The sequence below is a fragment of the Nicotiana tabacum genome, chromosome 2 (assembly GCF_000715075.1).
Source record: "Nicotiana tabacum cultivar K326 chromosome 2, ASM71507v2, whole genome shotgun sequence".
Lineage (NCBI taxonomy): Eukaryota > Viridiplantae > Streptophyta > Magnoliopsida > Solanales > Solanaceae > Nicotiana > Nicotiana tabacum.
The window spans coordinates 62,780,914-62,791,051 of NC_134081.1; the positions used below are offsets into that span (position 1 = coordinate 62,780,914).

A 10,138-nucleotide genomic window follows, 5' to 3' on the forward strand; every position below is an offset into this window, starting at 1 on the left:
AGAATAATGTAAAGATTTTTTTCTTTTATCTTTTGTAATTATGCCAAAATATTTACCAAGTTTGGCACTTAAATAAATGAAAGAACTTTTGCTTAAGGATTATGCAAAAATATTCCTTTTACGTTAATTGATAAAGCTTCGGGAACTCTTTTGCATCTGATAACTTTTGATTTCGAGTATAAGCACTTCCAGAATCTACCCTTTACTATGAAGGTTTCATAAGAGAGGACCCTTATGTTTACGGTGCTCTTGAAGAGCATGTCTCTTATTCATTATGGCACAAGCATTTGAAGTTTTTGTTAGCTCTCGTATTATAAAATTAATTGACTTATCAATCGGACAAGAAATAAGATAAAAACAAAAGGACTTTGATTTATTCCTTCTATCCTCAAAAGTACACTTACATAAATGTTCATCTACTTAAGTAAATAAAGGTGCTAATACATGTGGCTAATTGTACAACTTATTTCTACGGAGCTGATCATGAAGTCCCTGCTCCCGATAAGACATTGATTCCGGTTCTATCAGTCCTCGATTTTAGAGGCACTTCTAGTGCTGTATCATGTATTATTATCCCCCCAGTGTTCGAATGCTAAGTATGAGAATTTGAACACTGGAAGTATTGCATTCATCGAAGGCCCTTCCCTTCGTTTTATACTTTATACTGCTGCCTTATCTGCGGAGACAACTTGTGAATGGTTAAATAATCTGTTCGAGTTTTGGGAGGCAAGATTTGTCGTCGAACCAAAGATTATTTAATCATCCACAAGTTTTTTGCCACACGAGCTCATGGTCGTCGATCCCATCTGCAGGAGGCACGTTTAGTACCTTAATACCAAATGTCTTACCTTTACCGATGATCCTTCCTTCGTAGAATGATTTACGTCGCTACCTCGTTAAAAACCTTGCCAAAAAAACCTGATGGGGATAAAAACTGGATGAAGGGAAAAAAAGTGCTGCAGCATATACTCAGCAAGGATCTTCAGGAATAATACCTTTTAAGGTGAGTCACGTTCCAGTTGCTCGGCAATTTGACTCCATCCTAATTTTTCAGTTCATATGAGCCTTTACCGGTTATAGCTGAGACCTGGTAAGGTCCTTCCCACGTTGATCCCATCTTTCCAGCATTAATATCCCGCGTGCTTTGAGTAACCCTCCTCAGAACCAAATCTCTAACTTTGAAATAATGGAGATTCACTCTGCGGTTGTAATACCTCTTCATCCTTTGCTTTTGAGCTACCATCCTCACGTATGTCATATTTCGGTGTTCCTCAAGTAAATCTAACTTGACCAGCAACACTTCGTTGTTTGCTTCTTCATTTGCCCGAGAAAACCTTAAGGTCGGCTCCCCCACTTCCACCGGTATCAAAGCCTCCAAACCGTATACGAACGAAAAAAGTGTTTCACCTATGCTCGACTTTGCAGTGGTCCAATAAGCCCATAGTACTACCAGGATCTCATCTGGCCACTTGACCTTGGCATCTTCTAACTTCTTTTTAAGGTTTTGAAGAGTTACCTTGTTGGTTGACTCCACCTGTCCATTAATGCTCGGGTGATACGGAGAAGACGTGATCCGTTTGATATTTAGTCCTTCCAAAAACTTTGAGACCTTAGAACCTACGAACTGTGGCCCGTTGTCACAAGCAATCTCCTTTGGTATTCCAAATCGGGAGACTATGTGGTCCCATATGAAGTCAATCACTTCTCCTTCTCTGATGTTTTTCAGTAAGCACCTGCTTTAACCCATTTAGTAAAATAATCAGTTAAAACTAAAAGAAATCTTACTTTCCTAGGCCCTTGCGATAAGGGGCCGACTGTGTCCATCTCTAACAAACTATGCATTACACCACCGAAAGCAAAATTTCTGCTACTTGGTGCACTAACTATGCATTACATTGACATTTGTTGCACTTTTGTATGAATTTCTTTGCGTCTTATTCTATCCGAGGCCAATAATATCCATCTCTAACTAACTTTACACTAACGAGTTTGCACCAGAGTGGTTTCCGTAGACCCCTTCGTGGACTTCTCTCTTCACGTAGTCCTCCTTCGAGTCCCCTAGGCACCGAGCCAATGGTCCTTGGAACAATCTCCTGTATAACTATCCATCAACGAGGTAGTAATGAGCCGCTTTGGTTCAAAGTGCCCGGGACCCTTTTCGGTCTTTGGGTAATTTACCAAGTCTAAGATATTTAATGAACTCATTCCTCCAGTCCCAAATTAAGTTGGTTGAATTTACTTCGCAGTAACCGTCCACATCTAACACCGAATGGAGAAATTGGACGAGCGTACCAGAATCGGATCCTTTCATTTTCGTGGATGACCCCAAATTAGCCAAAGCATCTGCTTCCACATTTTCCTCCCTCAAAATGTTGACGATTGACCATTCTCTGAATCGTGCATGTAATACTTGAACCTTGTTCAAGTACTGCTTCATGCGCTCCTCCTTTGTGTCGAAAATCCCATATACTTGGTTTACCACCAGCTGGGAGTCACATTTTATCTTGATGACCTTAGAATCTAGTCCTCGAGCTAGTTCAAGTCCTGCAACCAAAGCCTCATACTCGGCTTCATTGTTAGTTAATGATCCAATTCTAATGGCCTGTCTTAGGGTTTCCCCCGAAGGGGTGATTAGAGCTACTCCAAGACCGGACCCATTTATGTTGGAGGCTCTGACAGTAAATAAGGTCCAAACTCCCATGTCGTTCCCAACACTAGCACTGCCTCCTTAGCAGCCAAAGGCAACAATCTCGGACCGAAATCGGCCACAAAATTGGCTAAAACTTGTGACTTAATTGTAGTCCTCGATTTATATTCAATGTCGAACTCGCTAACTTTGACTGCCCATTTAGCCAAATGGCCTGACTACTCAGGCTTATGAACGATATTCCTTAAGGGAAAGGTTGTCACAACGGCTATTGGGTGATACTGAAAATAAGGCCTAAGCTTTCGAGAGGCAACTACGAGAGCTAAGGCCAGCTTTTCAAGGTGCGGATAGCGAGTTTCCGCTCCTGATAATATTTTACTAACGTAATAAATAGGAAATTGCGTACCTTCTTCTTCTCGGACCTAAACGACACTTACCGCTACATTCAATACCGCTAAATAAATTAGTAGTTGTTCACCTTCCCTTAATTTTGATAACAACGGAGGGATGGATAGGTGCCTTTTTAGGTCCTTCAGTGCTTGCTGGCATTCCGGAGTCCACACGAAGTCGTTCTTCTTTTTCAAAAGTGAGAAGAAAAGGTGGCATTTTCCCAAGGACCTTGAGATGAATCTGCTGAGAGCTGCCAACCTACCGGTCAGCCTTTGTACTTCCTTCACACATCTTAACTGGTCCAGGATGTCCTCAATAGCTTTGATTTTGTCAGGGTTTACCTCGATCCCTCTTTGCGAGATCGAAAAACCCAAATATTTGCCGGAGCCAACCCCAAAGGCACACTTCTCCGGGTTGAGCTTCATATTGTACTTTCTCAGAATGTCAAACATATTTTGGAGATGTCTCATTTGATCTCCTGTATTTAAAGACTTAACCAATATCTCATCAATATATACCTCAATTATTTTACCTATATATTTTTCAAACATCTTATTAATGAGCCTCTAATACGTGGCTCTAGTATTTTTCAGCCCAAAAGGCATCACATTGTAGCAATACGTGCCAAAGTTTGTGATGAAAGAAGTTTTTTCTTGATATTTTGGGTTCATCCTAATCTGATTATACTCGCAATAAGTATCAAGGAAACTCATTAGCTCATGACCGACCGTAGCATCAATAATTTGATCAATGTTCGACAACATGAATAAGTCTTTGGGGCATGCCTTATTTAAATCCTTATAGTCCACACACATCCTAAATTTGTTATTCTATTTAGGTATTACAACTACGCTAGCAAACTATTTTGGGTACTTTACCTCTCGAATCGAACCGATGTTAAGTAGTCGGGTTACCTATTCCATAACAAATGTATTCCTGACCTCTGTATTGGGCATTTCTTTTGCCTTACCAATGGAAAGTTTGTTTAACGACCCAACCGGTTATTTTGAGCATATGCATTCCGTTCAGATGTTTGAAGTTTTGAGAAGCTTTATATAATATATTATGACTTGTGTGAATTATCGGTTTTGATTTTCAAGTGATTCGGGATTAATTTGGAAGAATTATTCTCAATTAGGAAGCTTTAAATTGGAAGAGTTGACCAAGTTTGACTTTTGTGTATTTGACCCCGGATCGGAGTTTTGATGGTTTCGTTAGGTCCGAATGGTGATTTTGGACTTGGGCGTATGCCTGGATCTACATTTGGATATTTCTAGAAGGTTGCAGTACTATTTGGCGAAAGTTGGTAATTGGAAGGTTTGGAATGGTCTTAAGTTTGACCGAAAGTTGACTTTAAGGATATTAAGTTCGAATTGTTGTTCTAGGAGTTGGAATAGGTTTGTTATGTCATTTAGAACTTGTATGCAAAATTTGAGGTCATTCCGAGTTGATTTGATATGGTTCGGCACGAGTTTTGGAAGTTGAAAAATTAAAAGTTTATTAGGTTTGATTTGAGGTGCAATTTGTGATTTTGATGTTGTTATGTGTGATATGCGGCCTCGAGTCAGTCTGTGTTATGTTATGGTACTTGTTGATATATTCGGACGGGGTCCCGAGGGTCTCGGGTGAGTTTCGGACGGGTTTCAAAGCACTTTCGGCCATGTTGATATTGCTGGTTTTCTATTGTTACCTGTTGCTTTTAGTGTTCTTCGTGATCGCGAAGTGTATTTTGGCTACTGGTGGTTTGTTCATTGCGGACGTGACATATGGTATGCGTTCCCAGAGTTTTAGTCTGGTTAATGTTCGCGTTCGCGTATGGGGAACCGCAGTCACATAGTGCTGAGTGGGAGCTAGGAGCTGGGACCTGGAGGATTTTTCAACGCGTTCACGTAATCTTGGACACGTTCACAAATGTTGGGCGTTATTGTGCTTCGCATTCACATTGTCAGTGTCGCGAACGCGTAGAACTTTTGTGTGGCAATGGCACTTGTTCTCTGCAATCGTCAAGCTTTTCCTGCGATCGCGATGAGTATCCCTTGGTAGTGAATATAAAGTACTCTATTTTGAAGGTTTCAGACATTTTATCATATGTTAATCTATGGAGCTCGAATTTGGGCGATTTGGAGGTGATTTTCACTACATGGATTGGGGTAAGTATTTTCCACTCGGTATTGATTTTATTATGTGATTCCATTCTCGTTTTTGGCATTTGATTGATGATTTAGAAAGAGAATTTGAGGGGTTTTGTCTAAACTTTCCTAATTTTTTTTTTGAGTTTTGAACATCGATTCAGAGTCAATTTGAGTGAAATTAGTATGGTTGGATTCGTAATTGAATGGGCTGTCGGATTTTGTGAGTTTTGTCGGGTTTCGAAGTGCGGGTCCGGGTTTGACATTTTGGTTGACTTTGGGCTTTTTATTAAAGATTTAACCTTTATCGATATGGGGTTTGTTTCCTTTGGAAGTATTTGATGTTTTTGAGTTGCTTTTTTCTAGTTTCGAGCCGTTCGGAGGTCGATACGCGCGAGATGTTATTTCTAGAGTATTGTTTGTCTTGCTCGATATTGGATTTGGCTTGTTCGAGGTAAGTAACATATCTAAACTTGGATTTGAGGGTATTTAACCCTGAGAACTATGTTATAAGAGATGTATTGAGTTGACGCACATGCTAGGTGACGAGCGTGTGGGCATGCACCGAGGAAATCATGATTCTAGTTGATTATTAGACTGTGACCGGACTTGTTTTGCTGTTATATCTTGTTACATCCATGTTCTCCCTACTTGTTTGATTATATGAGTTAAGAATAATGTGAGGGCTATATGCATATTTGGTTGGACTTAATAAGGCTATTTCTATGGTTTTGTGTTATCTGCTCTAACTATAATTATATACTCAATCATAATTCTTCATTTGCATATCATATCCCAGTATCTATTTATCATTCATTGTTACATCATATGTTATCATTGTTTGGGCTGAGTGGTACGAGATTGTGAGCCCTTGAGACTTAAGAGACTGACGATGGAGGTGCGCCTGAGAGCCGTGTTGTGAGTGTTATTTTGGATCGGACTGCACGCTGTAGCATGCCATATTGGTTTTATTACTGTTATTATTATTATGGATCAGGTTGCACGCCGCAGCAGGCCTTATTGGCTTATTTAGTTTTGTGGATCCGGGCTGCACTCCGCAATAGGCCTTATAGGCTTTTTATTAGCGCTTGGGAAGGATCCACCCCTCCGGAGTCTAACATACCAACAGTGAGCGCAAGCATGGTGATATATATACATGTGCTTTGGTGAGGGGCTTATGAGCTAGGCACCCGTACAGTGCTGAGTGATTGTGTGTGTGTATGATGAAGTGGGCAATTGAAACAGACAACTTGAGTATGTTGAGGGTGAGAGTACCTGAGAATATCATCGTGGAATCACTCATTTGACATGCATACTTGGAATATAAGCATAAAGATGCATTTTACTCATGCTATACGGTATTGTGACATTCATGATTTGACATGCACATTTGACATGTATGTATTGAGATGTGTATTGCTCATGTTAGTCGGTATATGGTAATTGATGACTTGGCATGCATATTGACATGTAGGCATAGAGATGTAATTTTATCATGCTTTCTGATAATGAAATATCTTATCTGTTGTTGAAAATTTGGGGAAAATCACAGTTTTCTGATATACTCATCTTTTGGTGATTCTGGTGAAAGATTTGGATTTTACTGTTATACCTGAAAAGCATGTCTATTTTCTCTAACTGTGAGCGAGTTGAGCATGATATCTTTTGAGTTATTACTTGTACTTATTTCATTATATTGTTATGAGTTTTGTTTTGGCTATTGGTGTTGGACCTTAACCGTTTTCCGAGCTCGTCACTGCTTTCAACCTAATGTTAGGTTTGTTATGTATTGAGCACATGGGATCAGTTGTACTCATACTACACTTCTGCACCTTACGTGTAGATTTTGGAGCAGGTGTTGTTGTGTATGGCGGGAGCTGGCAATAAGATGTACATGTATTCCGGTTATAACTGCCTCTTGTTCTTGGTAACTTTATATTTATAAATCTGTTTATGTATATCTCGAACATATAATGTATTTATTTGTACGACCAGTCCATGGGTTGTTGTATAAAAGTTTAGTTATTTTATCATTTATTTTCTCAGTATCTCATTTGAATTGGATTATTGTTAATTAGCTTACCTAGCGGAATGTGTTAGGTGCCATCACAACTGGTTAGATTTTGGGTTGTGATAGTTTGGATCAAGAATTAGTTTGTGGACCGCTATCTCCAATGGAATACATGTCATATCCGAGTGCGACCACACAAAGCAGTCGATGTTAGCTTTAAAAAAATTTACAAATTTAACCTGATCTCGGGATTTAACCCCATTCCCAAATGAAATATTCTTGCCAAAAATTCCTCGAACAAGGCCACTTGTTCGAGCTCTTCCGCGGTTGATTTGGTCGCATCTGTCTTCTCCGGTACTTGAAAAGATCTTGGTACCCAGTATAATTCTGACAACTCCCCCTTTTGGTCATCTTCGATTGGGATGAGAGAAGGCATTGGTTGTGTAATTGCTATTTGCTGGATTCTCTGTCCTTGCTGCCGGAAATGGTTACAATGTTCATATCCCTTGGCGTTGGTTGGTCTCCTCTTATTGGTTGATCCCTTACGGTGTCGAAAACTTCAACAATTAGTGATAGGTCAAGGGCACAACCTTCATCTCGTGTATCCACGGCCTTCCGAGGATAACATTATAGCCCATGTCGCCATCAACCACTTGGAACAAAGTGGTCTTCGTTACCCCTTCGGCGTGCGTGTGTGATAGGATTTCTCCTCGGGTTGTGACACTCTTTAGGTTGAAGCCGGCTAGAAGTCTTGTCGCCGGAATGATGTTCCCGGTCAACTTCGCTTGTTCCAAGATCCTCCATTGTATGATATATTTTGAACTCCTAGATCGACCAAAACACGCTTAATTTTGAAATCTAAGACATTAAGTGAAATTACCAGTGCATCATTGTACGGTAGGAGAAGTCCATCAGCATCTTCTTCCATGAAGGTGATGTCATCTTTCGAGACTTCCCAAATCCTCTTGCCATGAGTCACTATAATTTTCGTATTTTTTGCTGCCGAAAATGTCAACCCATTGACCTTGCTCCCCACGAATATCATGTTGATTGTCATCCGAGGTGACCCCACTGCTGGTTTTGATGGTTCCGTGTTCTCCTGGATTCTACCATAATTGTTTTTGGCATTGTCACTTAAGAACTCTCTAAGATGGCCATTCTTCAGCAACGTCACCACCTCTTCGCGGAGATGTCAGCAGTCCCCAGTTTTATGGCCGCAAGTTCCATGGAATTCACACCACAAATTAGGATCCCTTTGGTTAGGTTCCGATCGGATTGGTTTCGGAAATCATGATTTTTTTATATTCCTCATCGCTGACACCAATTCTACCAGGCTGATGTTAAAGTTGTAATTAGATAACTTGGTATATGAAGGTTCTCAAGATCCTGGCACCTCCTTTTCTTACAACGATCTGTTATTCCGGCCACGATCCGTCCTTCTATCGGAAGCAAACCTATTCGAAGACTAAAACCCTTTACCACTATGCTCATCGGTCCTCCCGTACGGTAGAAAACGACCCCTTGAGGACCTCCAATCAGCATCAAAGTCATTTTTAAACTTATCCTAATTTTTATCGCGACCCTGTCCCTTGGATGACACCGAAGAACCAAGCTGGTCACCCTCTATCCTTATCTTCGACGCGTAGCGATTATGGACATCTGCCTATGTGGTTGCTTGGAATTCGAGCAAGCTCTCCTTCAGTTTTCGGGAGGCATCAGAACTTTGTGGATTTAGACCCTTCATGAATGCCTCAGTTGCCCACTCATCTGGAATTGCTGGTAGCAACATTCTTTCCTTTTGTAGTCGAATTATGAATTTGCATAGCAACTCGGATTCTCCTTGCGAAATTCTGAATATATTTTCCTTTTTGGCCTGGACCTTTCTTGCTCCATCATAGGCTTTGATGAAAGAATCTGCAAGCATTTCAAAAGAATCAATTGAGTATTATGGTAAGAGGGAATACCATGTTAGGACCCCTTCATGAGGGTTTCGCCAAACTTCTTCAACAAAACCGACTCAATCTCGTGCTGAGCCAAGTAGTTTCCTTTCACTGTCGTGGTGTAGGTTGTGATGTGCTCCTGCGGATCCAATGTCCCATCATACTTTGGTATATCTGGAATTTGAAACCACTTCGGATCAACTCTGGTGCCGCACTTGGTTTAAACGGCAACTGCGTATACTTTTTTGAATCCAGACCCTTTAACACCGGCGGCGTGCCTCGAATCTGATCCATCCGCACATGAAACGCTTTTGCGTTCTGGTCCATTTTTTCATTCATCTCTCTTATGAATCTTATGAGATCGATTGTGAAAGGATCATTCAAGTTTTATTCCCAGATTCACTTCCGGTCTCCCCCAGCTTCATCGAAACCGACTTCATCCTTTGGAGTGTTGTTATTAGTTCTTTGAGCCATCTGATTTGCGGGAAGGCTGGGAGGAATCATAGCTCTTCCATTGGCTTTATTGGAAGCACCCGACAAAGCTTGTTTTAATTTTTTCATCGCCCGATCTTGCCTTGAGAGGCAATCTATGATTGCTCTTTGCTGTTCTCTCAGGAGTTTGACCATTTTAACAACGTGTTCATCCTCCGCATCATCAAGAATTGGCCCCCACACATGCCGAGGGAACTGACCTTCACGAAACGGGGTTGTATCATCCCCTTCATTGTGGGTCTCGTTGATTGAGTCATCATGTTGTAATGTCTCTTCCCGTTCATCGTGTGCTCTAACATTGTAAACGTTGCTGACATCATTAGCTTCCATATTCGATTTTAACTAAGGAAAAAGTCAAAACTTTGTTTGTAACAAACGAATGGACCAAAGCAATTACGTAGCTGTCTATGTCCCACGGTGTGCGCCAAACTGTTTACCCATAAAATAGTACAGTTGAATTCATAGCATTGTTTATAGACAAACGAATTGACTTGATCCAAAAATGATAAAGAAAAAGGAACAAAACAAA

The 10,138-nt window shown here is 40.7% G+C and overlaps 1 protein-coding gene across 1 annotated transcript; it reads right to left on the reverse strand.

Moving 5' to 3' along the window:
* Positions 1-1,042: 1,042 nt before the first annotated feature.
* LOC142166844 (uncharacterized) lies at positions 1,043-2,701 on the reverse strand. The gene is made up of 3 exons (XM_075226356.1): positions 2,240-2,701; positions 1,986-2,101; positions 1,043-1,733 (listed from the first exon to the last, which is right to left on the reverse strand). The coding sequence occupies exons 1-3, from the start codon at positions 2,699-2,701 to the stop codon at positions 1,043-1,045; spliced, it is 1,269 nt and encodes a 422-aa protein (XP_075082457.1).
* Positions 2,702-10,138: the final 7,437 nt, after the last annotated feature.

Bases quoted from the DNA above. Each gene is read 5' to 3' on its own strand.
- LOC142166844 (XM_075226356.1), bottom strand. From the start codon at position 2,701: ATGGGAGTTTGGACCTTATTTACTGTCAGAGCCTCCAACATAAATGGG. The intron at 2,102-2,239 runs GTAAATTCAACC...GTTGATGGATAG, and splicing joins ATGTGGACGGTTACTGCGAA to TTATACAGGAGATTGTTCCA. The intron at 1,734-1,985 runs GTTAGTGTAAAG...GGGTTAAAGCAG, and splicing joins AACCACTCTGGTGCAAACTC to GTGCTTACTGAAAAACATCA.